Here is a 27596-nt window from a genome sequence, read left to right as displayed (position 1 = left end):
GGAAATCCAAATGCTATTGTCCCTAGCCTGGAAAACACACCAGTCAACATGCCTCTGTGCCACATCTAACCCCCCAGTTGTCATTTCCATGTCTTTCATTCCCTCATCTTTCCCAGTGTTTGTAATGATGGTTTTATGTCCTGTTAGGAAAGAAGATGATGACTGTACCACCAAGCTTACCCTCACTGTCTGTTCTATGGGTACAATTCCATTTCCTCTATTTTTAGGGATTAAGCACTAGCTTTAACAGTTCTGCAAAGCAAACACACAGACCCTAGCACATTGTTTTGAGCCCCAACCATAGCTAAAAGGTGCTGACCCTCTCTCCAGCTGTACATCAAGCCAGAAGGAAAATAAAGCTTTTGTAATTAAGGCTTCTTCCTCTAGAGACTCCTCTTTGTTAATCAACAGAGCCCCTAACTCCCACAGGAACTCACACCCTGTTGGCTGCATCCATTATTAATTATTAGAGCCTATCTTTGGTAGTGGCAGTTACAGTCCTGCAGGAGCACGTAACCACTGCCAGTGTCACCAGTACATCCCACAGGGATCTCTGGCTCTTGATCAATGAAGATGCTCTCAAAACAGTGGAAGAGTCAAGAACCTGTGTGCCTTGTACACATTTCTCTTCCACACAGCTCCAACCTGCAATGTCCACCCTCAGAGATGTTGATAATGTAAGCCCTGACTTGCTTGATCACTTCTAACTCCATTCATACCACTTCTTACCCCTCTCTACCTTGTGCCTTCTCATATACCTCTACCAGCCTCTGCTCAGGCACCCATCCCAGCACAGAGGGGTCTCCCACTCCAGCAGAGCCCAGTTCTTCAGATGGGATGTCTTCATCTGGCCCAAAACGCTTTGTGCAGACAGAGCCTGGAGAACGCAATTTAGCCCCTGCGGAGCCAGGGCACCTTCTCTATTGAGCTCAGGCTGGCTCACACTGCAGGTTCCTCCCAAGCCTCTGTTCAACATCCATTTGTTCTCTTTAGAAAACGCAAATACTCAGCTTTTTCCCTTCTCACTTACATCCTGGTGCCCGAAGGCCTGCCCTTAACAAAGCGCACACGGACCAGGTGAATTAAGCTCTGTGGAACAGAGATGAAATGCTTTTCCAAGGAGCACGGGAGCAGCTCCTGTTTTCTTGAGCCAGCAGTCCTTACAGTTCCATTTACAACCCACATCAAAGTCCTGTGGCTCACTGCTGTTGCAGGCAACATCTTTCACTGCCAGTCCTGCTAACGAGAAGCTCTCAGTACTGGAGCTCGCACACTGGGACAGGGAGCAGGATAAATACCCAGGTGGATTAAACACAAGGGATTCAGGAAAGCTCTCAGAGCAGAGCTCACCTCAGCCTGCCCTGGCTCACATCTTTCCTCCTTCATACCCCCTTTTCCATCAATGCTGCTGCCATTGAGTTGAGCAGCACACAAGGAGCAGGATTTTCTCAATGAAGATGCCAAGCACTGATACATTACCCCTTTAACTGCTCTTTCTTTCTGTACCAGCTCAATAATTTCCTCGGTTGCATATTGCTGGAGTTCAGGTGTGGGACAAAAACCCCTTTCCCTGCTCCTGGCTACAGCACAAGGGTATCTTAGTGCCTGTAGTACATCGATTACAGCACAGGTATCGGCAGCACTTCATGTGAGAGGGCAGCAAGGCACAAAGCAGTTAAACCCACCACACTCCATCCCGTAAACACTTCCCTATTTATCTGCCCTTCATTACAGGCACAATCTTATTATGTGCACATCCTCAGAGCGACAGCCGTCAGGGTCACCCTATAAAATATACACTGGCAATGTTACATTTAATGACTGGAGAGAGGAGAGAAATGAAGGATGGGAGGAGTGGAATACCGCAGGATGTTTTAAAGGGATCATCAGTTATATCTATGCATTTCCTGAGGTGATAATTGAATGACAGCGGCTGGGGGGAAAATCCATTTTTGAGCTTGGGAAAGGACTGTTAAGAAAAGGATGGTTTTGTACTGGCAGCATGTAATGGCTGCCAGAAAATGAAACAGGCTCCTTCAAGCACAGCAGATCCTCTGCTTTATGGGTTTTATAGAGGGGCTGAGAACAACAGCAAGTACCATCAGCTATTCAAACCAATCAAACCCCATGGACAGCCTTTGCTAATGTCATCCCCAACCAGACTCTTTTCTGTCGTGGTTTGTGTGTCAGCTTTAATTACATGACAGACCAACGTGTGCATGTGTAAGTGCAAGTGCACACAGAAGTGACATTCCAAACATGGCAGCGTTTTCATTTAAACCAAGTATTACACGTCTCATTCTACTGCTCAGCAGGGAACTCCATCCTCCTGCATCAGGTATATCCATGGCAATTTGTGTCCTGATCCTGCACACCTGAAATCAGCCTTGCCATTATTAAAGAAGTTTTACTGCTTTAAAAGCACTTTTATTACTGTATTACACCGATTTTACCAATAGAACCAAGCTGTACTCACCAAAACATGTCCTGTGCTTTAACTGGTGGTTTCATTTGTTCTCTTTGCTGACTTCTTCACAGCAATAATGTGAGTTGGTATTTAAAACAAACCACTTCCACGTAATTGGCACTTGGAATCAATACTCTGCATTAGTGTGACACTCCACTGGCTGCCCCAGGCTCACTGCAGTGACCCTGCCACTACAGTGATGGGGTGATGGAAAACACTGACTGGGAGTTTGCTGGAACTGGAAAGGAGGTTCTCTCTCACTGGATTGAGGGGCAATACAATAACTCACCCACATTTATACTCCTCATTAAACAGACATTACACTGCTCAGCAAAGTCCCCTTGGGTTCAGGTGGGAATTCTCACAGGGATGAGTGACTCCTTACGGAGCTAAAAGGATCATTTCAAATGGTAAAGTGCTTACTTCTTGCAATGCAAGTTCCTGTCTCGATGTAGACACTGGGGTCTAACATTTAACAAAGCAATTTCTAGCTGTGCTCAAGCTCCAGCTTAAAAACCATCACTTAGTCCATGTGTGAACCAGTGGTTCAGGTCCAACAGGCATGATTTTAACTCTTCTGGGCAGCTTGGATGGTCTGGAAGAAAGTTCCTACCCCCAAGTTACTGCAGCTTTGCTGCAACGGTTCCCTGTGTAAATCCCACATTTTACAGGCCACCAAGGACTGCCTTCCTGCTCATTACTGCTGTTTGTTTCCTTGGATGAAACTGTCTTATGCCTTCCCCAGGTTAAGTTAGAATATATTATCATACCAGGTTTCAAAACCAATCTGGTTCTTGCCATATTCCATCACTGGAATCTGATGTCATTCTTGGTAGGAGTTCATTCCCATTATGTCAGATAGGATATTCCCTCACGTTACCCCTTTGGAAAGTGGGGGTTTGCCTCTAGATTAAGAACACAGATACCTTGTGCTGTGCTCTGCAGTCCCCAGTTCCTTCCTGGGCAGGCAGTGGTCACCGAGAAGATAAGAGACCACAAAAACAGGGCAACAAAAGCACTCCAACAAGCAAATGGAAACTCAGATTTTTCCTCTTTTAATAGGGCAAGAAGAGCTGCAAGGTAAGTAAGGAACCAGCCACTTGTTTAATGCCATGTTCTACACTGCTTTTATTTAAACACAGAACAAGATCTGAATACCACTCAGTTGTGAGACAAGGACCAGTGATGCCACTTGGCTACTTGAAGCACCGTTTCAAGCCTGCCCCTGTGTCTGCGCCCCGACCTGTGCTCCCCAGCTCGATGGAACAGATGTTTCAGGTTTTCCAAGCACATCTGTGATGCATCACACAAAACCTAGCCTGTCAGATGTGTGTTATCCTCCCTGACACACAGCTTCCTCCCTCAGCAGCTCGTGACCCATAGGGAAGCTGGTGAGTTCTAGTAGTTGATTATAAAGCCATGTTGAAAACAACAGCAGTCAGAAGATGCTGAAGATCACATAGGAGGCAACAAACTTCATGCAATAATCCTCACCGCTAATGAGAGAAGATGTGATCACCTGGAAACTGAGCAGTTTTCCATCCCTTTTTAATTGCAGCTATCCTCACAACTGGATATTCATGCTGAAAACCATCAACCCCTCTGATCCTATGCTGAAGACAGCCAGAATCTGACCTCAATAAAACCCCCTGCCACAGGATGTCCAACACCTGAAGAAGCCAGATGGAGGAAGAAAGCAAAGCCATCCCTTCTACACCTGGGAAGAATCAAATAAACTCATACAAGCTTATCACTGAAAACTTCATCCACACTCTGCACTAACACAGGTTTAAGGAGGTTCCTGCTCTATGATTCAGACTTATGGACAAAGCAATAACTCACACATAAGCTCTCATCCCTGTCATGACGCTTTGATTTTAAACAGGTTCAGCTTCTCCCACATCTGATCCCTCAGCAGCTGTTTTCCTTTCACTCCTCTCCAAGCACATTTCTCTAACCCAGTAGCTCTTCCAGATTAAGTGTGGAGGGTTCAGGGGTACCTCAGTGTTTTCCTGTTTATCAGAGCCATGTATGCACAGAGGAACATTGAAGCAGAACATCAAGCAACACCCCTCCAAACCGCAAGAGAACTGCCACGTAAGCTGCTTATCCCGCAGTTATTGTTGCTTCCCTCCAGTCTCAAATTCTTTCTGTCGGGGAAAAAGCCCTGAGCAAGCAAAATGTAACGAGAAGACAATGGTAAGAATTGTAAAGCAGTATTAGAAAGCCCAATTCATTGTAGCTTACTTTAATACCTACGCAGTGAGCTCGAAAGTGAAAGAAATTGCTAATTCTTTACAGTTCTGTTCCACCCTCGTGTCTCCAAGCAAGCATTAATCTCAGCTATTTCCTTGCAAAGTGAATTGGATCCCCAGTTCAACATTAGGGATAAGACAAAACAGGCACCAGTAACTGAGGCCATGATTTGGGGCTCTGACTTGTGCGGTCCTGCAAATGATCCTACAGTAGTTCAGAGATGGAATCGGGCTGCTGCTGTTCATCCTGTCCTCTCTGCCCATGGCCACAGCAGGGGTGTCTGGATGTGGGATGTCTGCTACAGGGATGCTAACAATGTAAACAGGAGACAAAATGTGATGGAACAAGGGCATTAAGGTAATGGTATTTTTCATCAATCCAAAAATCAGCTGGCACTCAGAACCAGAGGTCACATGAGTGGAAGGTGTCCCTGCCCATGGCAGGGGGTTGGAACTGGATGATCTTAAGGTCCTTTCCAGCCCAAACCTTTCTTTGATCCCTCAGAGAGTAAAACCCAAGAGCTCTCATTCACAGCAGCAGTAAGGTAACCTCTTTAACAGCTATTTCAAGATGTTGGGCACATTCCAGATTCCGACCCACTGGATGACATAAAGCAGCTGCAGTGTTAGAAAAGGCATCTTCATTTCCCTGCCTCTGCACAGTCGCTATTACACAGAACTGTAGCTCCACATGCAGTTATCCACCAGGGAGACAGGAGAGCCATTACAGCAAAAGGGCAGCACTGGCAAAAGAACAAATGGCTTTAAACCTTAGGAGCTTTGATATGAAGTTTGATCTGTTCATGAGAGTGATTTGAGGGATGGTTGCCTGTGACAACAGATCTTTAGGCTCAGCAATCCCTCCCCCGGCCTGTTCTGGCCCTGCGTTCTTATAGCAGAGGAAAAAGAAGTGCAGACCCCAGGAAAGCTGTCAAGCACGGGACCTGATACACAGCCAGGCTACCACTTCCCACACACGGTCCTTCCCACAGCCCAAGCTTCATAAGGGAGGTTCTCTTCCTCAGGGACTGCAGTGATAGCACAAGGGGTAATGCATTCAAACTGAAACAGGGGAGGCTGAGCTGAGCTCTGAGGCACAAGCTCTTCCCTATGAGGGTGCTGAGGCACTGGCACAGGGTGCCCAGAGAAGCTGTGGCTGCCCCATCCCTGGCAGTGTTCAAGGCCAGGTTGGACACAGGGGCTTGGAGCAGCTGCTCCAGTGGAAGGGGTCCCTGCCCGTGGCAGGGGTTGGAGCTGGAGGAGCTTTAAGGTCCCTTCAACCCAAACCACTCTGGGATTCTATATAACCAATTCCTCTGAATGATGCTTGAGAGCCCCACACCACACTTAACCTACACTTGTTTTCCCACCCACCCCTCCATTCCATAGACCTGTTTCTCATTACCAGTGTATGAATACTCACGAGTCTCATTCCAGTTACACCAGTAAGGACGCAGCAGTTCCTCACTCATACAGTTGGACTATGTCACTGTGCCTCATACACAGACTGACTGATCAGCTACTCCAAACACATGGAGTATTGCACCATTCAGTCCCTACTCCCATGTCTAACAGTCACAGCATGCTGACGCCTACCACTAGGCACTGAGTGATCATTTTAATTAGTGGCTTGTTTCAACACAGCAACCAAGGTGTCAGAAACTAAAAGAGAACCACTTAGGGCTCAGAACTTCAAAACACGACAACAGAACAGATGAGCTATCAATACTTGCTGGCCTCCTTTGAGAGGAAGGGGAGCCTGCTGGTATACATTTATACTGACGGGCCTCTTGAAAGGATACTCCATTACTAACTGATGAGCTGTAGGCACAGAGTGTCTGAGATGCTTGAAATATGAATCTTCATGCCTACACACTGCACTGTTTGCCAACAGAACAACTCACAGAAGCATCCTGCACTTTCAACAAGCTCCTTCTATCTCTATTAAACATGTAAAATCCCCCACTGCATGTTTTCCTTTAACTTTCTGGAATCCTCTTCAATTGCTTCCTGATGGGGACTGCAGGTTTGGAAAGCAATGCTGCTAGAAAATCAGTCCTCAATATATGTATCTATCCATATATATATATGTACCTGTATATCTTTTAGCTGCACTGGTTCCACACAAAGGCCCTACCTGAAGATATGAGTTACCATTTCCATCATGAAAAGGTGTTACAGACAGAACCAAGCACCACCAGAAGTCATGAAGCTGGTAGCAGAGCAAGCAGAGCTGCAGCTCCAATCTTAACCTGCTTTTCCCTTTAAGCACATACTCTATAGTGAAGTTACACTGTCTGCTAGGACTTCCAGCCTGACCCATGGTCCAATACTTGCATTTCTAGTGATCATCTATAGAATCAGTAGTATTACATGAGCATTAATCAGAGTGGAGTAAAAACCAGTGATTGACTGCATGGGAAACTCCATTAACTACAAGTGGGTACACGCTGAGCTCAGGCATTTGCTCCCCTGAGAGGATCCAAGAACAGATTTCTCCCCCTGCAAACCAACCAGTCTGTGGCTCTAGACACAGCACCACCAGCTTTGAGCTGCCATTAAACTGCACTGCATTCTGGATATGGGTTATTGTAGCAAATCTTAGGCTATAAATCAAGTGTTCAGAGCCCCACTGATGCAGTGGGAGGGAGGAAAGCATTAACAGTGTTGTTTCAGGATCACGTTGATCAGTAACTAGGCTGTCAGTCATTGTGTCTGCCACACACGCACTCCTTAGAACAGGTTTAAATGAAAGTTTAACAAGCCCAGATAAGATGAAGAGTTAAAATCCCTGTGTTAGGTTCCAAGCCTATGACAACTGTTCCCTCAGGAAGAGTTCAAAAGACAGGCAACCAGAAACAAATAATTAACCATGAGGTAACAGGTCAGCAGAGGCCATTGTATCACTTGCCTGGCATGGAAAACATACATAGATCACAGGATGGTTTAGGTTGGAAGGCACCTTAAGATCATCCAGCTCCAACCCCCTAACAATCAAACTTACTTCTTTCCTACTAGATCATCCTGCAGTTCTTCCCCAAGAAGCTGACAAGGCTGTGGAAGGGATAACAGGCCAGGTTGCTTCCTGAATGACAATATTCCCTAGGTGCTGCAGTACTGGATGTGTGCATGGTTTAATTCACTGCTCAGGAAAACACTTGTTTAACACAAAGGATTACATCCAACAATGCAGGCAAACAATCTCCTTTTGGCCTTAAGAGAGGTACTAACTTCAGAAAGAAGTTTCATTTCAGGTTACATTCGACTTTCCAAATAGGTTCTCTATGTGGGACAAGGTGAAGCATTACAAGATACAGCCATTTACCTGCATCCTCATAGCCACAGAGTGGTCTGGGTCGAAGAGATCACTTATTTTCTATACTTAAAACCATGCAGGGCTCTGAACTTGCATTGCTCTAACTCGGAAGGAAGCCTTGGCTAACCCAAACAGCCCACACTTGTTGGGAAAAGACTCGAGAGACAAAGCAGCAGGACAGGTTTTGTATGGCTCATGCTCCCCTCATCCATCAAACACAGGCTGCTGCAAAGCGGTCTCATAACTGAAACCATTCTAATTGTCCAGCACACCAGAAAGCTTTTGCTGTGGTTCACTCGGCATTTTTACTGTGGTTTGGTTACTCACCAGGCTCAGACAGATTTGTCCTGACATAATCCATAAACCCAGGGGGGCCCAGAGCAGGTGGAGAGCCTGCAGCCTCCGAGCACCAAGGCAGGCAAAGCTCACTGTGTTCTGAAGGCAACATTCCATAGGATTCCTCCAAAATCCCAGCCTGGTTTGGCTTGGAAAGGACCTTAAAGCTCCTCCAGCTCCAACCCCTGCTACAGGCAGGGACCCCTTCCACTGGAGCAGCTGCTCCAAGCCCCTGTGTCCAACCTGGCCTTGAGCACTGCCAGGGATGGGGCAGCCACAGCTTCTCTGGGCACCCTGTGCCAGTGCCTCAGCACCCTCACAGGGAAGAGCTTCTTCCTTGTATCTGACCTAAATCTCCCTGTTTAACTTTGAACTGCTTCAAAGCTCACAGAGGAATCCTCCTCCAAAAGGGCTTCTGACCTGTTAAATGATTTAATCACTGAACTGACACTGGTCCTGTTCAGAAGAGATGCAGGTACCTGCAACTTCATCTTTCAGCATCTCCATACCATGGCTAAAACATCCCTGGAGAATACAAAAGAGGAGCTGCCAGGAACCCCACGGCCTTCAAGCAAGCACCATCAACGTTAATTATTACAGACACAAGGCAAGATAATAGAGAGGCAACAAAGCTTTGGCAGCATCTAACTCACTTTCCTGCTGCCCTTCAGAAAGACTCTTAATGAAAGAAGATGGAAATCCCCACTGTATCCTGCAGCTGAAGGTGACCTTGGGAAGTGGAGGAGAAGAAGAAGAAAAGGAGAAGGATAACACACCACTGCTTGGTACCCAACAGACCAGCTCCCCCCAGCCCTGGCCTTCCATCAGGTAGCAAGCATTGAGAAACAGGCAGGTCTAATTGAGTGCCAGGGCAACCATAGCTATCAATACCTACCCACTAGCTTATTTTCCCCTTGCACTGCTCAATCTGGAAAGACTTCAGCTACAGACATTAACCCAATTAAAGAAACTACTTATTAGCCTTCCTTCTGCCAACAGATTATTACAGCTGCAATGAAGTTGCAAAAGCTGGAGGCTGATTAACAGTGAATTTGGGAAGTAAGTTACTCAATGGTCTCTGTTCAGTGTTGAAGGAGAGATAATACATCCCAGAGAGAGACTGAAGTGAGAATATCCAAGCAATAAGTAGCCCAAAGAACAGCTTCTTCCTAAGATAAGAAGTCCCTGTTAGTTTGGGGTTTCTGTTGGTTTGGTATGGGTTTTCTTCCTCATTTTGACTTGACCTTTATGGAACGACAAGCCAAGACTGAACAGTGCAGCAGAAACGCTCCTTATCTACAGCCTGCAGGATTCCATCCGGATCTTCAGCTCCGAAATGACAACTAAAAGCAATGAAATGGAATGTGAAACTCAGCTTTAAAAACTTCCCAAATCTCCTCTACGTAAATTCACTTGAAAAGGTCAAAGCGAAACTTCAGTAATTCAATAAACCCCAAACGTTAACACTGGTTTTAGCACAGATATAAATATACAAAACCAGGGAGTCAGTGGTGATTCACACACATTTGTTATGCGCTACTTAATTGCTGAGGCAAAGAAAACTTCTACAGTCATAATTTCCAAATGCCAGCATGGTTTTTTAGAGTCATGACTCGAGGTTGTGGAAACACAGGATAAGGACTACAAGAGTGATGGGATGAGTTGGGAAAATCCCAGCCTGGTTTGTGTTGGAAGGGCCCTTAAAGCTCATCCAGCTCCAACCCCTGCCACAGGCAGGGACCCCTTCCACTGGAGCAGCTGCTCCAAGCCCCTGTGTCCAACCTGGCCTTGAGCACTGCCAGGGATGGGGCAGCCACAGCTTCTCTGGGCACCCTGTGCCAGCACCTCAGCACCCTCACAGGGAAGAGCTTCTGCCTCAGAGCTCATCTCAGTCTCCCCTCTGCAGGTTCAAGCCATTCCCCTTGGCCTGTCCCTGCAGACCCTTGCAAAAAGCAGCTACACACCTATCAAATAAAGCTTTCTACAAGTATATGCATAATTTCCAAATGCACCTTGCACAGGTTAAAGCTCTCTGCTTGTTCCAATCTATCAACGCTTCAGCTTCCTCTTTTTCATCTTGAGCTGAAAATCATTCACATCAGTTTTGAGGGGTTTACAAGTTTTGAAGCCTCAGCTTTCTCTGAAACAAAAGCATTACTCACCTGAAAAGAACATAAATAATGGGAGGACAGGGAGGCAGCTTCATGCCCACTGCGAGCAGGCAAATTCTTTTTGAGAAGCTCTTATGCTCACAACAAAAGAATGTTCCTCTAAAGCCAGGCAACAACAACAACTAAAATCTATCACGTCAAATGCCACAGAATAGAAGCACGACTGGAATTGTTAAATCAATACAACTTTAACTTTGTCCATGTCACTTCTTCATAACAAGGTGAAAGTCCAGTTATACAACCTGCAGAGTTAATTCTACATGCTGGATGTGATTTAACAGTGGGAATTTCTAGAAAAGCCTTTTGTCCAAGTGCTCTATGAGCATCCAGTCTGTTTACGGCACATACTTTTCATCACATCTGGAGCTGCAAATCCTGCAGCAAAAACCAGAGTCCAAACCAAACCCCACCTACTTCTGTGGATTCCATTCTTCCAGTATCTAAGCCATTACAGACTGCAACTACAATTCTAATACAGGGAAAGAAAACCTACACAGTGTGGTCTGTGCAGCACCAGCGTTGCAGAGAATCAACCAAGGTTTAGTGAAGCACATCCACCAAAGGTGAAGAACACTTCCCAGGCAGAAACCCACCTTACTACACAACCAGCATCCCTGATGGGGTCAGGAGGCTTATGTGACACACACCTTCCTATGCAGACAGCTAACAAATGTGCTTCTTGGGCTCTTAGAAATAAGCAAGCATTTAGAATGGCAAAATTCCTCTTATCTTGTGCTGCTAGAGAGGATAAATCTAAGCAATGCAGTCAGCATCAAACATTTGTCTGAATTCTCTCTCAGCCCTAAAGGCCTAAAAGGAAACTCAGAGAAAGGAAAGCAATTGATGGAAAGTAACAGAGGTAGAGCTGCAGGAACAAGGGAAGGAGGTTGGTTTTACAGTAAAATGGAGGAGGGGGAGAACGTTAGTTGGGTGGTTCTTGGTTTGATGTGTTTGTTGGGGACATGGTGTGATTTACTTCTCCAGCTCCCTCTCATTGTAATTCAGGTAATGAAAGACTTGAGCTTTGGCAAAGATCCCCTCCGTAGCCAAAAAAGAGAGAAGAAAAGCACTGTGATTAAGCTTACAGGAAACAAAGCTAATCAAACCTACCAGTAACAAAGGGCAACAGAAACACGCTCACTGTATCACATCTTCCTTGCTGGCCCAGAGCCCAGATTTCTCGTTCCGTTTTCCCTCTCCCCCTCCTCATTTCCCAATAGCATTAAGAACCCTGGCCCAGGCTGCCTAGCTTTACACACTGTTTGTAGGAGGTCAGCTTTTATGAAACCAAACACCCAGCATGTGGAAAGCGTTAACAACTTTCATGTAGTAGAGGAGGTTCTTAAAACTACTACTGTTGGACTCCAAAATGCTGGAACTTCACAGTTCATTGGAAGTTCCTGAAGCACAGAAAAGGGCAGAGTTAGCAAAATAAATCAGGAGTTCTTGGGGGATGTCCTAGAGCCTTACAGAACAAGGGGCAGCAGGCACAGAGCAGGCTCAGAGTTAAACAGATGAGGTCTCAAATAGCAGGAGGAAGGAGCTGGTTTATAACCTTGAATGTGCTCTCCCTTTCTTCAAAGGTTTGGGTCTAGAGGCGTTGTACAGAACAGGTCAGTTTGTGGCAGGCATCACTCAACTGTTCACCCAACAAGCACAGTCTATCTCTCTATGGCAATCAAAGCGCTTATCAGCACCTTTCTGATGCCAGATTTCTTCCTGCTGTACTATGGTAGCATGAACAGAAACAATCTCCCCTGCTGATTTTCTAGATACCGGATGACCAGAGCCAATAAGGATTTCCCAACTATCAGTACCATCAACATTCCTGATTCTGTCATTCAGCTCCTAACACACTATTTCTTAAGACCCCAAGTCCTTAAACACAGCAGTTCCTCAGGAAGCCATCCCTTTCACATGCAGCTCCCCAGAAGAGAAACTTTTAAGTTCACATTTACAAAGAAAAGGGGAATTGAAAAGGATTTAATCTTGAAAGTTCTAAACAGAAGCAAAACTTATCAATGTCCTAAGAGTCTTACAAACTAAGGGATGTAAACAGCAAGAGGCTTCTGGGGGAACATACCCAGTGTTTGATGCAACACTACCTGTGCCTTCCTAAGTAGGCTAAAAGCAAGGAGTGAAGCAGTGTGTTGAACTGCTTTACTGCCGTATAGGATGCTCTGAATGTAGCTCTACTTGGGACTATGTGAGAGACACAGACAGCAGAGGGAACCCTTCTACGCCAAGCAAAACACACCAACAGCACAAATGACGCACCCAATTCTTGCAGGAGACGACTCCATGTATCTGAGGACATTAAGGTGCCTCAAAATGCCTTCTACCTCTCAGCAGGAAAAGGAAACCCTCACTATAAACCCACCATCATACACATGGATATGGCTACGGTCCAGATTTGCAGCCTTCCTCCTACCTGCTGACCACCTTGCAGAACAGGTCCTCCCCTTACCTGCTGCTGTGATAAAAGCAGATGTTTACCCAAAAACCCCAATACCATCACCTGTACACAACCATTAGCATTTTTATGCCCTTTGAGTTTGACTTCTACCATCTACCTAAAACATTTTCCTTCCAAATACAAAATAAAAGGGGAAATAAGCCAAAAGCAAACATAGCAGATTGCTGTTTGTGATGTTAAATGTGTCTTAAGGCACACAGCTTATAGAGATGTTACACTCACAAACTGCCTTAGTTTCCCCTATGGCACAGCCCCTTTAAACAAAAGCCCCTCTTCTTAACTCCCCATTCTCAGTTTATTCTGCAATCTGTGTAATTCCTGGGAGTTCTCCTTGGAAAGACCAACCACCACCAATAGCAACCAACAGCAATCAAGCACTGCTTCTTTTTTACAGCTGGCTTGAAACAAAAATGACAAAACGAGTGCATCTGTCTGCTGCAGTTGTTATTGTCTTGTTCTCACAGTACAGTTATAGCAGCACATTACAGGAGATTTAGGCCTGAATAATGTATTTGGGGGCTGATTCTATGCCAAAAGAACGCTGTAGACACTGTTCCTACGATGCCATCTGGGGCAGGAAGCAACAATTAAGGCCAATGATCTGTTGTATAAGAAGAAAGTTAATTTCATGCTCAGTGTGGCAGGCAAGACACATTAAAAGTACACTTCACTCTCTGCTAACAGATGATTTTCTTTCTGCTGGTACCAAATCTTTTGCCCCCAAACAGCTTCTATCAAAGCCCTCGATTTTATGTCATCTGTTAAGGAACTGACACCTGCTTTGCACTGCTAAAGCACTCCCCATCCAGCCCCCTGACTCCTCAACAGCTCAGAGCTGCTGCAACACCCTTTGAAATCCTAACCTCACACCCTGGATAAATACACACATGAAATGGCACCACCTGGGACAACACATCCCTTACAGCCCCAGTTCTGTTAGCCACAATCTAACTGTCCCTGCTTCCCTTCATTGGACGTTTGTAACTCATCTTCATTACACCTCCCTAGGATCAGAAAGCAGTGTGGGTGCTGAGGAGAAGATCAAGCAGCAAGGCAGAATATGCCTGTTCTCCAAATGTAAGCAAGCCACCAATCTGGCAAACCCTAACTGTGAGCAGCCTGTGCTGGCTTCCAGTGGGTAACTAAGGATAAAGTCTGGCTCAAATACACGCACAGCATAAAAAAGCCAATTATGTCTATGCCATAAACTTCAAGTTTAAACACAGACGCTGAATTAGCTGCAAAATCTGCTGGAGTTTCACTGCAGTTTGCTTTTCAGTATCTCAGACTTCAGCAACTGCAATAAAACCTTGCTGCTTGCCAAGGGAACCACTTGTCCCCACGTCTCCCTCCCTTCCTAAAAACCCTTTAATAACAATTCCTTTGTCTGCTCCATACAGGACTGTTTAAAGGTTAGCATTCCTCCTGCATAGATAAGACAGAGGGAGTAAGCAGCCCCATCTAGAACCCATCTGAAGCATTTATTCAGCACTGACTCATCCAAAGAGACCTGCACTGTATTGTCCCCTTCGAACCATCCTGCCCCTCCCACCAGACAATACCACCACAGAATGCCATGTTCATGCATAACACAAGCCTTAAACTCCCCACAAAACAAGGCCACTGATTCATGGATATCTCAGGTTAAATCAAATGCTTGTGGGATGTTTTCTGTGCAACACCACTTTCACATTAACACCACTATTATAAAGGACATCAAGGTTGATCTCCCTGCTTTGCCTCAGAGGTCTGCTTCTCACTCAGCTCTTGTAAATACTTCAGTTCCATGCCCAACAGTGCTGCTGTACATTAACTACATAATGTGGTTTATGGTGGTTTAAACCATGACACTAAAGATCATGAGATCTCTAGGTATTAGCTGTGGGTCTGAGTTAGTACCACAAGGAGGATTACATAACGAATATTCCTCTATTAAAGCCATTTCAAACATCAGACACCAGGCAGGATTATACAGAATAATCTAAGGAGTTACCCAAACATCACAACATTAGCACTGTTCTAGGACCCAATGTCCCACAAACACCAGATGAGTTCTTTATTCCTTGCCTTCCTGAGAGCCATCTTCAGGATTTACAGCCTATCTTCAGTCACTGATGTGATGGGAAACAACATGAAGGCATCTGTGGAAAAGAGTCTTGCCAGGGGAGGACACTCAACCATGACAATAAGCTGCACAGATTCTCAGACAGGTACTTATTTCAGGTACCTGAGAGTGTCAGGACCTTAGGATTGATGTCTGGGTATGTGATAGTATCTGATAACTGCTACAACAAGCTGGTGCCTTTTCTTTTAGGGAAAGGAAAATACAGAGTGAATATAGAGCTGTTGATAAACAAACCCCTTTTACTCAGAGACATATGTACTGTTTTAGCATAGATGCAAAAAAGGAGAATACACATTAAGAAAACGAAGTAAAATGCCCCATGATCATGAATGACAACCAGAAGGTAAGGAGAAAGCAAAGGAACAGAACTACCGAGTCACAGGAGCGCTGTGTTCTCTCAGTGGTGGAGGAGAACTCGGACAGTATTAGGATCCCAAATGATCTTGACTTAGCTCTCTAGCTACATACCTTTCACTACAGAACAGACACTGTCCTTTTTGGCCCTCTGACAGAACTCAATGCAATTGCCTAATGGCCCTCCTTCGCTTGCAACAATATTTTACCCATACGTCCCTGTAAACCATTGGAGAAAAATACACAAGGAGTTTCAATCTTGTAATGTGAAACAATAAAAAACCCCCACCAGAGTGCAGAGTTGATTTATTAGCCATGCCAAATGCAATTCTAGAGTCCAGCTGGCACAGGGAATACACCACCTGGTTTTATGCTCTTCACCTATGCAGGTTTCTTAGTCAGAAACGCCAACAGTCCCGTTTCTGAGCTGCTGACATTGAAAATTACCTTTACAAAAGTCAAATAATACAATTGAAAAGGAATTCTTTTATTCTCTTTCATTCTTTGATTTTACTTGCTTCAGCTGAAACCAAGTCACGTAAGTATGCAAAAGTTGGTCTTTGGAAGTGTAGCCAAAGGCATTAATCAGATGACCACACATTAGTGGCCCTGAAAGTGAGCAGCCAATGTAAGAAGGTAGCAAGGATTTAAGAACCAAGCAACATATACTTTCAGGATAGGTTAATTTGAAAGAAGAACCTCAGGAAACAGAAGCAAAAGGAACACACACAGTATAATATAACCATGAAGCTGGAACGGTGGCCCAAGCTTGTCCAATGAAGTATGTAGCTGGCAGCTCTACTCACCTGTAAGGTCTGCAAACAGTTTTAGGGTCTATGAAGATAACATGGTGTATACCACAGTTAAACCTTTACGTCTCTTTGAAGACATTTCCAAACCTTCTGCTTTATTACCCAATAAAATGATGACATTTGCAATAGGTTTAACAGTTAAAACTTTGGAAAACAAGCCAAATCACAGCGAACACATTCCCTGAACATCCCTTACAGATGAGCTGGTCTTTGTAAACAGCTTTCACTCCAGTGCCACTTAAAGGCAGGAATATCTCCATCTGAGCCCAGCTCCTATGAGCTCAGCATTTCATTAAGTCCTTTGGCTTCCTTATCCTGCTCCTGGGGAGAAGCGTGAGCTGCATTCCCGTATGCTGCCTCAGCACCCTGCTTCACCTTAAAGCCAAACATATTAATGTCGTGTTCTCCCTCAATCAGCCACACGTTAATAAAAAGAAAGGGGGAAAAAAAGGCCAAGGTGTTCCCTACAGAAGAGTTTGTTATGCAAATAACCCAATGGTTTCACTTACACAGGAAAAACAACTCGCTGCTGCCTCTGCCCAGCTCTCAAGTGGACTGAAGCCCAGAGGTATCTGCTCTGACTGAGGAAGAAAAGGCTTGAGCTATTATTTTTAAGTCCCTGTTTTAACAAGAACAAACCCCTCCAAGTGTAATACTCAGGCAATGGAAGCACCAGCAGCAGCGAGCAGAGATGAAATGAAAAGAAGCAGTGGCTGTTTATGTTGGCAGCCGCATCAAACTCTAATGGAAAATTTCAGCTCTGCCTGCATCTGGGCTAGAGCAAGTTATTAAGGAAAAAGGTTCAGCTTTCAAACAGAAAAAGCCTTACAGAGCTTGTCCTTTCAGAACGCTCCCACAGCAAAGACAAGCAGGAAATAATATGCCTTGACCACACAGTGTATTAATATCCTATCATTAGGGGAATATACCATCATGTAAGATGGATTTCCTTTGGGAAAGGAGAACAGTGATAATGCCCATGCCACAGACACGATCTCAGCTATTGGTACAAACAACTTATACCACTAAATGCAAATAACAGAAGCCAGAGCAGGGCTAACGAATCACTTGATACTAACGGACCGCAATACATTTGCCTAATTATGCCCCTCTTTGGATCAAAGGGAAACTGCTATTTGAACAATTATGTCGAGGGAGAATCTTTACCTTTCATAAGCCCAGGAGAGCCTTGCACAAATATTACTGAGGCTGTTTGTTGACGGGAACAGCATACAGCCTGTCCTCGGAGAGGACAAACACCTTGCCAGCCTGCCCATATGGTAACTGCAGTGACCTTTCAGCTACTACCCATTTGCACTATATTTAAGAGCTACTCGGGAAGCCAATATTGCATATTATGTAACACAAGATTAAGCATTAATGAGGCAAGAATAAAATTGTTTATCTAAACCCCAGTCTAAAATTAAACAGAAGTTTGTGCTGAAAGCTCACACTGCACTCGTTCTGTCTCCTAACATTAACAGAGCACGGCTTAGTTAGGCTCTGAGCTCAGCCCCAACAGCATTTAATTTGGAGAGAAAGATTGTACTATCAGGAGAGAGCCTATTTTGCCTAAAAAAGCAAATGTGATGCATATTTGGTTCTTATGCACACGAATACAGCATGTTGCAGGTAGTCTGATTTAAGGAGAGCAGTTGATATTCATGACTTCTGTTCACGCTGTGTTTGAAAGCTAAATACAGAAGCACCCACCCAGACGCAAGACCTTTTGATGGCATTCTGTCATCTCTTGCTAAGCAGCCAAACCAGAAATCACACACACCAAAGGTACCTATGTGCTCAGCAGGGAAATACAGAACAGAATTAACCCCAAGTCTGTATGCCTCCACAAAGGTGCACTGTCCTCTTTCTGGGCTTCTCGCTAAGCAAGCAACTCCACAAGGCTCACCAAGGAGCTTCAGCCTTACACAGAGACAAACAAGGAGACCATGGTCACCATCATCGTACCATAAACCTGCCCTGGAGAGCACAGGAGTCATTGAAGAACCTCACTGGGATAGGTGTCATCCCCTGTTTGGAGAATATGTGGAAGAGATCAGAAGTACCTGGGCCTATTCCTATGAAAGACAGTGTTTGGCTTGGACCAAGCTGCTCTGGCAAAGGTGTCCCTGCCCATGGCAGGGGGTTGGAACTTGATGAGCTTTAAGGCCCCTTTCTTCCAAACCTTCCTAGAATATGCTATGGCTATCTTATGATGTAACATGGTATTATTCTTAAGCCTATGTAAGGCTGCAAAGGGACCATCACTTACGTCCCTCACCACTGCTAACAAAATGGCATAGAACCTTTGAGTTCCACAGGTCAATCACCACACACAATGTGACACAGAGCAGGATGGAGGAGCTCCAGGCAGAGGAAACCAAACCTGCTTGTTCTGGGGCCATGGCTTAAACAGCTCAGGCCAAAAGCTGCAGCTCAGAGCAGCATTTCAGGGCGAGCAGCACATGGGCAGCCGAGGGGAACAGGACCCAGCTCGAAATCTGAGCAAGCCAACACCGTGACTTGGCATCCTCCTCCTCCTGCTCTGCTGCACGTTATTGCCCTGCACAAGCTCACATTTCTTCCATGTTTCTATTTACTTTTTGCACGTCACCAACACAGAGTTAAGCTATTTGCAAGAACACAGTCAGCCCGTCCCTGACCTTGTAGGCATTTGAGTACATTTATCTCAGGCCTATCACGCTTCTAGAACTCTCAAATTCAATGAGCTCAGTGTAATCACCTCAAGAATTCAGAGCAGGAGAATTTGAAATACTTTGAAAATCTCATGTTATCACCAAACTGTAGCAAATTGTGCTCAAACAGGGGGAAAATAATTAAGTATCATATTTAAAGCCAAATCAGATACTTCAGGAAACTTGCTGCCAGCTGTGTACTCTACATTGGCACAACATGGGAATTCAAACACAAGTTGTTAATGAAACCTGTCCATGTCACATGGGAGCCTCCAAGACTTCTTTCTTGGCTTCCTGCGCAGAAGAATCAGGCTAAGCATAAACCAAACAGGAGCAGGACACAGTTGTGCCATTTGATGGCAGCTATAACCAGGAGAAAGCTATTCCAGAGGAAAGGAAGAAAGCTCCATGGGAACAGAGCAGATATATGTAAGACAGAGTCCAAGGGAAACCAAAGGAAGTTGCAGCAGATTTATTGAAGTTCACCTACATGGAGGCAATTTCCCTCCAGAGTATCAGGAGGTTAACACTTACTGATCCAGCCTTACAACTGCTGGCTTTCCTCTTTCCATCCAGCATTCCCACTTCAGGGCAATGCTCAGGGAGAGCTGATTCCAGTCCTTCTGCCTCTGGCTTCTAAGAGCTTGAAGGGACTGCCACAGCTACTGACAGTCATGCCCACTGGGAACCCCTGTGGGACACAGGCTTTGAAATAGACTGGACGAGTGAAGACCTAAACACATACAGCTTTGAAATGCACTATTTTCTTTCATAAAGATGCTTTCTTCTTGCTGATTATTCATTTAGAATAACTAACTTACAAAGGAATGTTGAAAAGATACGTTAAACTAGTTGCCAGCTGGGGTTAAACCACAACAACTAAGTTAAACACACACTCACAAATAGGGGGTTTCCTTTAAAGATACTGTACATTAACTATGGACTGGGAATAAAAGCAGCAAAGGCACAACTCAAATAGGACATTCCTTAACATGCTTGCGAAACCTCAATACAGGATGGCCTAATTCTCATCTCTTACCAAGCTACTTTACACCTTCCAACATTATAAAGGTAATCCAATGTCATATTCACCTCTGTATTGTGACTTCCTGCATAGTAGCTTCAGCTTAATAGAACAGGCCTGGTGCCTACAAGGGTTTTGCATTCCTATTGTATCACTTATCTTCTGCTATTGCAATGTTCCAACCACATGGCTTAAGGTGATATTAGGAGTTGTACCCCTGTGGAAGCAGCATAAATATCAGTGTCTAGAAAACTATGTATTATACAAGAAGCATTAACAACAAGGAGATTAAACTTTTAAGTGGGCTTTGCAGGAAGGCAAACCCCTGATTCCTCTCCCACAGCCTCCAGTGACTAGAAAGGTAAATGTGCAGGATGTATTGACCTATAGCTGGGTTTCCATTTAGGACAAGTCACTTAAAGAAGGCTCCACTCAGTTCGCAGACCTTGAGAGTTACTGTAGTGCTTTTCCATCAGTATACTAACTTTTAGGGCTTCACCTCATGCTAACAGGAAAATAAGGCCTTTTCCTAGTCTTTCTGGTACTGCTAGAGTGTTACTTGACACTGCAACAGAAATGGCAAGCAAAGTATCTGAAATCATTTAAATCCACAGCCTTGTCATTAACATTATTCATTATCCCACTTTAAGGAAGAAAAGCAAAACTGGATACTCAAATATTCTTTACTGCAGCCTTTATTCTGCATGTCTTATTATAGTGAAATGGGGGGTTGGTCTGAAAAAGACTGGGAATTAAAAGAAAGCAGAAGCAAGACCTGTGGGCAAAAATAGGAAACAGAGATTCAACAATCCATTGCAGGTCAGAGGTTATTTGTAGCTCAGTTACCACAAAGGGCTAAAAATGCCTGCTCCAACCCATGGCCACACTGCTGCCCCATTGCTCAAAGCTTGTATTGAGTTTGCTCTATGCTATGGGTTTAGACCTCATGAAACAAAACTGGAACACCTGAAAAAGGAGAGTGTGGGTGAAGTTTCACATCACTTGCAAAGCTGCAAAACTTGGACCAAAAGCCTTAAGCCTGATGTCCAAGTTCAAATGTAGAAGTCACACAGTACCAACAGGGTCAGACACCTGCCCCAGCTCTTAGCTCTTTAGCTTTCCTTCTCCTTTCCCCTGAAAACTGGGTTTTCTCTATCACAGAGATATTTGGTATTTAAAAGCATTGTTCACAGCCGCTGTAAATCAAACTTTGGATGAGTCCTTTTGCCTCTCAGTAGCTTTACCATGAGCAGAATTCATTTCTAAAGTAAACACCAATTTGTTCTAAACAGACTCTTAGGAAATACTGTACAGAGAAGAGGAACAGACTGCTTCAAAGCGGCCTATGTGCTGGCTTGTCAGGTGTTGCTAAGAAGCAACTATTCCAGCATTCCTTCTACGCTGTCATCTTTCCAACACTGGGCCTTCACGCCTCAAAAATCCCACAGAACACTCAGTACAGTGTACACCTGATAGGTAATTGAGTTTTCCCATGTTTCCAATAGAATCAAGTGATCGAATACACCAACTGAGGCACTCCAGGAATCACTTCACCCTCCCCTTTGCATCTGCCATACATGGTGGTACTATTTACCATCAAAGACTCATTCTGTCTCACAACAACATCACAGAAGAGAATGGGAATGACCTGCAGCAAGTGACAGGGTTTAGAACACTCTTAGAGTAATTCTCTTCCCCACTGAACACCCGAGTTACCCACACACAAAGTTCAAACAAGCAGCTATGCTCTACAGGAATATTTTCCACATCACTCACACATGCCTAGAGAACAGTCCAGCTCCATTTTCATTCCCAATGCAGCACAATATGAAAACCGCTTTCTAAAAGCACCCTCCCAGCAGTGAAACGACACCTGCAGAACAGAAACCGAAGCTTCTAGAGAAGCTTGGCAATTAGGGCTAACAGAAAAGTAACCAGATTCCCAAGGCTTCCTAAACCCTTTTCCTTTGAAGGAGTCAACACTCCTCCCTGTCCATCTCCCTTCTAAGCACTTGCCAGGGTTTCCAGCAGAATGAGCTTTATGAAGTTCAGTGGAGCAGTAACCCACGGATCCATCGGGAACCTAAGTTACACACTGCAGGGCCACGAAGAGTTAAGCCCCAGCACCCAATTCTGCAGGTCACAGGAGCAGCACATACCTCCGCCTCCCAGCTTCAATTAGATCCTGTTTTGTTTGAGGCTTTCTTTAATTACCCAGTGCCACTCCAGCCCGACTGGGTGACATAAATGTATTATCCCATCATAATGTCAGAAGGTAAAATTAGATTCTGGTCTCCATAAATACACTTCACCCAACCTGGTGCCTCCGTCCAGCAGTGACGACTGCTTTATGTAACCTACAAACAACACTGAAAATTACAGCTCCCTTCTCCGGCTGGGGATTGCTCGTCCGTTTATCCGAAGGGAAATTCAGTCCGGGGGGGGGGGGGGGAGGAAACAGTTTCGTAAGATCGAGCTCCGAAGCAGAAAGAGGAAAGAGCAAATTGCATCAAGTCTGAATGTACTCACGGTCTCCTTATTGGGCAGCAACTCCTTTCGGATCCTGAAGAAGTTCTTGCCGTACTGCCTCAGCCCCTTAATAAAACGTTTCTGCGAGGAAAGATAACAAAAACAGCGTGTCAGCAGAAAGGAAGGGAAATAAAGGTCTCGGTAATCAGCGCAATGTTCCCAGCTTAGGGTCCGTCGGTACGAACGGATACCTACGGAGCAGGCGAAATCGGGCAGGGGAACGCAGCCTTGGGGAGACGGTGAGGAATTCAGAGCACATTCCCTTCCATGTCAAACTTCCAGCGTTCGGAGCTCAGGAAAAGTCAGTCCCACAGCCCGTGCTCGCCCTGCCGCACGTCTCCTCCCAACTCTTATTCCTCAACTAACAGCGGCGGGCGAAGGGAAATGCGCAACGTTGATTTTCGAGGGGAGGAGAGAGCCTCTCGGGGAGGTGCCGCTGGGGCTCAGCAGCTTCGGCAGCCGCAGCCCCTCCGGCTTCCCCTGCCCGGGGCTCGGCGGAAGCCCCGTGCCCGGCTCCCGAGGCCCCAAAGCGGAGCCCCCGAGCTCCCTGCGGCCGCTCCTGCCCTCGCCCTGCAGCCGCGGCGGCGCAGGTAGAGACCGCGGCGGGCAGCGAGCCGAGCCGAGCCGAGCCGAGCGGAGCCGAAGAGCCGAGCGGAGCCGAACGGAGCCGAGCGGAGCCGAGGGCCGGGCGGGAGGCGGCGGCCGCCCAGCGTGTGATGGCGGCGGGGCTGGGCGGCGCGGCACCCGCGGGGCGCGCCGCAAAAGGCGGCCTGGATCAGCGCCCCCCCCGGCCCGTACGGCCGAGCCCCGGGGAAGCCCCGAGACAGCAGCCGCCGATCGGTGCCCGAACCGGGGCTCTGCCCGAACCGGGGCTCTGCCCGAACCGGGGCTCTGCTCGCTGCCGGGGCTCGGCTGCCGCAGCCGCTGCCCCTCGCACTCGGGGTTCCCCGCAGCACCACCTGCTCTGCTCACGGGGGCAGCTCCTGCAGCGCCCCGCAGCCTGCGGGCATCCCCGTACCCCATTTCATCACATACACCCTCAACGTTTCACCAGCACCAGTCAGGACCTAAAGACTAAGACCAAACCCCGAGTGTCTCTTTCCAGAAGGGCCAGGCCCGATGATTCCTCCCCTTCCACTATAAACACAAGCAAAGCCAAGATCTGTCTGCAGAAGATGAGGGATGTTGGGTAATAGGCGCTGAGATCGGGAGGAAGGAGGTAAGAATAAGTAATTCCCTAACAAGAAACACACCTCGAGTTGGCTGAATGCATTTTGGACCACACCATCCTGGAAGCATCTCCTGGAAGGAGGTGGGCAGGTAGTTAAAGGCTTCCATATAGTGAAATGGATAAGGAAGCCCAGAAAGGATAGCTGGCTACTGAATAGGGTCCCACCACAACACTGATGAGGAGCGAGCAGTCTCTTTGGAGCCTCATGCATATTATTTTGCTCAGAAAGGGATCTATCCTTACCTAACCCTGACCCTCAAGCCAGAAAGACTGCTAGGGTTTGCCAAGGCCACGCCTGGGGGCACAGAGACAAGAAGGAAACACAGGTTGTGTATGCTTTGGGATTCCAGTCCCTTCCAGTGTATGACTTGCTCATTCCCACCCACTCCCTTCAAACCAGGGAACAGAGCACTCCAGGGGTAGGAGTTCAGGGTTGCTGGACAAGGAAAATCATACTAATAGCAAGGTACCAGCCCCCATACCTCATAACACTCCCAGCATCCCAAAGAGCAGCATCAGTCCTGTCTGCAGCTTATCATAAAGAAAGGAAATCTACCAAAGTGAGAAACACGTAGAACCAGGCAATCCAAAGGGAACACACATTCTGAACAAGGCAGCTCAGTTCCTGGCTTTGACATCAGTGCCTCATGGGCTGTATCACAGATAGGATGCTTTTGCAACATCAGTTAACAGAGCATGTATAGGAGAAGACAATGTAAAAAGCTATAGGGGAATAAGACAAAATCAGAGCTGGAGCACTCCAGCCACAGATGGAAACCCACAAGGAAATAAAAGAGAAATCTGGTCCACTGCATGAAGTGAAAAGCCCATTGCACCAAAGACTCACTATGGTCTGTCTGAGCTCTCAGGAGACCACTTGATTCCTTTTCTAAGGTTCCTTTTAACCAAACTATCTTACATTTATTTTGTGTTGTGAGTCAACACTATGAAAACATCGTGTGACAAACTGGTGTCCTGTGAACTCACGAGATGTCAGAAATGCCCACTGGGAACGCAAGCCTAGCATAGAGCCTGAGTAACAGAATCAGAGGGAGCTTGAAATGCTGTTCCAGATGCCCAAATATGAAGTGAATCCTTCTGGCATTCTGTAATGCTGGGCAGTTGTGCTGCCACCTTCATTGGTATCACACAGAATTGCCACCAGGCCATTGAGGCAGTGCAAGATGGCCAACTTGTGTACCCCTATGGCAAGGCAAGAGAGAGCGACTCCTTAATACACAGAGAACAACAGAACACAAGGACTAGTTTTAGAAGCTTTGACAGACATTCTAAAGCTTAACAAAATTATAACCTGTTTAAAACATCATCAGGTTTTCCTTTCTATTCCAGTCTTCCATTAATTCAGGCCTCACATCCAGTTCTCCCTTAGCCTGCTGCAGGAACAACGACTTCTTCAAGCCAAATACACCAGAGGCCCCTAAATGTTGTGGAATATAAAGAACCAAGTAGTTGCACATCAAACCAAAGTGACCTGTTGCTCTCCTCCATCTCCCAGAGCAAACTGCACCACAGAGCTGACGTTTGCTCTCCCTCTGCACAAATGAACATGCAGCCGCTTCTGTGTCTGCATTGTAATGGTGCGGGAGATGCTGCACGACTCACAAAAGGCATCCGAAAGTGACAGCTGCTGAATTAAAATAGTCTTAAATCTTGCAATACAGAATAGTGAGGCTTAAACCTATGGATGTGTGAGGGAAGACTGATAACAAGTGGAAGCTGCTCTTTAAAAGCATAGAATTTAGATTTTTAAGGATAAACATTTCTATTTTACCACGTGTGCAACTGTAAACCATTGCTTCTGGCAGAACTCTGTCAGCATTATTGTTTGCACTGTTCACTGAAGGCAAACTGTAACACAATTAAAACAATGCTATGGATAACAACAGTCACTGGCAATGCCATGGCATGCTGGGTCAGTCAGTACTGACAGACAACAGGGTTGTATTTTACCAAGTGGTTACCATGGCTATTAACCAGCCACGACACAAGATCTCCAAATACCATTCGATAATACGAGCTTCCCCAATGAAACCTATTAGATTCTGCCATAGCCTACTACAATGTGTAAACAGGGAGCTATAAATAACCAAGGAAGATCAAGGAACAAGCCTGTTAATGTTTGCATATGTGTTACTTGCAGGTCCCATATTTTATCCCAAGAAACAAATATCATGACAAGATACACAAAGCCATTATGTTCTGACTAACAGAGCTCAGATGGCATGTTTATCAATGCGATGATAATGCCATTGCAAAGCTGTAGTTAAGGTTATGCGTCAGGGTTTCTATTATCAAGAGATTACAGCTTGGCAGGAGAAATTTGCTGCTGCTGCTGCATGCTGAAATCCAGCACCCCAGGATTTAACAGCTACAGACTGAGGTGCCCTGCTCAGATCCCTGCTTTGCTGCAGCACGATGGAATAAAGCTGTTTCTGAAAGTGTGCAGGAATAACATCCAGCACAAAACCAACCTGTTTAATCAATTGAAGCGTTTCAAACTGCATCCTCCTGGGCTTCAGAAAAGCAGGATGGCTGATAAAACTGTACAGTCAGAACTGCTACTGTCTCTTCTGAGGTGATGCTTCAATCAGGTTTAGATCAAATGGATGTTCTCTACGAAAATCTATGTGCTGCTTCATTCCCTTTCCCTGACATCCACCTGGTTCATTAGCAAAGAGTATGTTGTAATGCAATCTATTTACCAACACTAACACAGCCTTTTCTGCTCTGGCTCAATCCAGGAAAGAAGGAGAGTTCTTTCCTTAAAAGAAATCTCTTTAGACTATGTCCAAGAGCAGCAAGTTCTTCACTCAACCTTTTCCTTTAATCACAAGCATAAAGACATGGAGGATTTTGCTCTGATGAAAGCAGTAGGCACAGTGCATGTTTTGAAAGGCCCCAGGTTTATTAGGCAGATGCCAACTGACACTGTCACCATCCTCCATATTTAAGATGCCTTTTTAAGTTCGAATATGGTGAGAAGGTTTATGGGGGTTTAACAGTTAACAGCAGATAAACACTAAATGCATCAAAGCATCTGTAAGTCCTTAAATTCCACAAGATGAAAAATCAAGGCAGTTGTTCTGGAAAGAAAAATGAGCTTTGGGTCATATCTGCAGAACTTCTGTTCAATGTGCAGCACATTTACACATTGCCCCAAACGATGTCTGCACATGCAGACATTATACATGCACAGCAGCTGAATTCCAGTGCCCAGAGCACATCTTATTAAAAGCTTGGTTGAGTTTTAACATTACATTTCACTCATGTACATACAGTGCAAATAAAGGCATTTGCTGGTAATGTTAAATGCTATAGCTTGTCCTTTAGAAACAGAAGTATCCTGATCGCTTCCTTAAGAAGACACAGTTTAACCTAAGGATGTTGGGTACCTCTTACAAAAATATAACATGTTATTCACTATTTTCCCCCCCAAACTATACCTGGCTGTACCAGAAAATGATGCTGGTATTTCTTGTATCTTCACCTCAAAGGAATTCTATCTGTTCAATAATAGACAGGACCAAGTACTGCTCAGTAAGTAATTCCATGAAGGGCAAAAAGAGCTACTTCAAGGAAACGCAGCAGTCACACGTCCCCAGGCTGTTCTCAGAACCCACCTAACACACAGCAGTCCTGTTTAACTCCTTCTGCAAGCTGCTTTGTTCCCTCAACACCCTTACCCAGTCCCCCTGCCCTAAGACACTGCACCAGTGACCACCCTGGCCAGGGAGGGGAAGATCTCAGAGGTGGGAGGCTGCAGGGTGGTTATTACAGAGTGGT

The 27596-nt window shown here is 45.6% G+C and overlaps 1 protein-coding gene across 5 annotated transcripts in view; it reads right to left on the bottom strand.

The window, feature by feature from the left end:
- The window catches only part of LOC101868407 (arginine-glutamic acid dipeptide repeats protein), a 223918-nt gene that overhangs the window by 24268 nt on the left and 172054 nt on the right, over window positions 1-27596 (bottom strand). For all 5 annotated transcript variants that reach the window (XM_034068167.1, XM_034068169.1, XM_034068170.1 and 2 more), the window contains one exon: window positions 22562-22642. In XM_034068167.1, the coding sequence (XP_033924058.1) occupies window positions 22562-22642 (81 nt within the window). The remainder of the gene's footprint in view (window positions 1-22561; window positions 22643-27596) is intronic.

This window comes from Melopsittacus undulatus, chromosome 12, assembly GCF_012275295.1.
Source record: "Melopsittacus undulatus isolate bMelUnd1 chromosome 12, bMelUnd1.mat.Z, whole genome shotgun sequence".
Lineage (NCBI taxonomy): Eukaryota > Metazoa > Chordata > Aves > Psittaciformes > Psittaculidae > Melopsittacus > Melopsittacus undulatus.
This window is presented reverse-complemented; position numbering and strand designations above follow the sequence as displayed.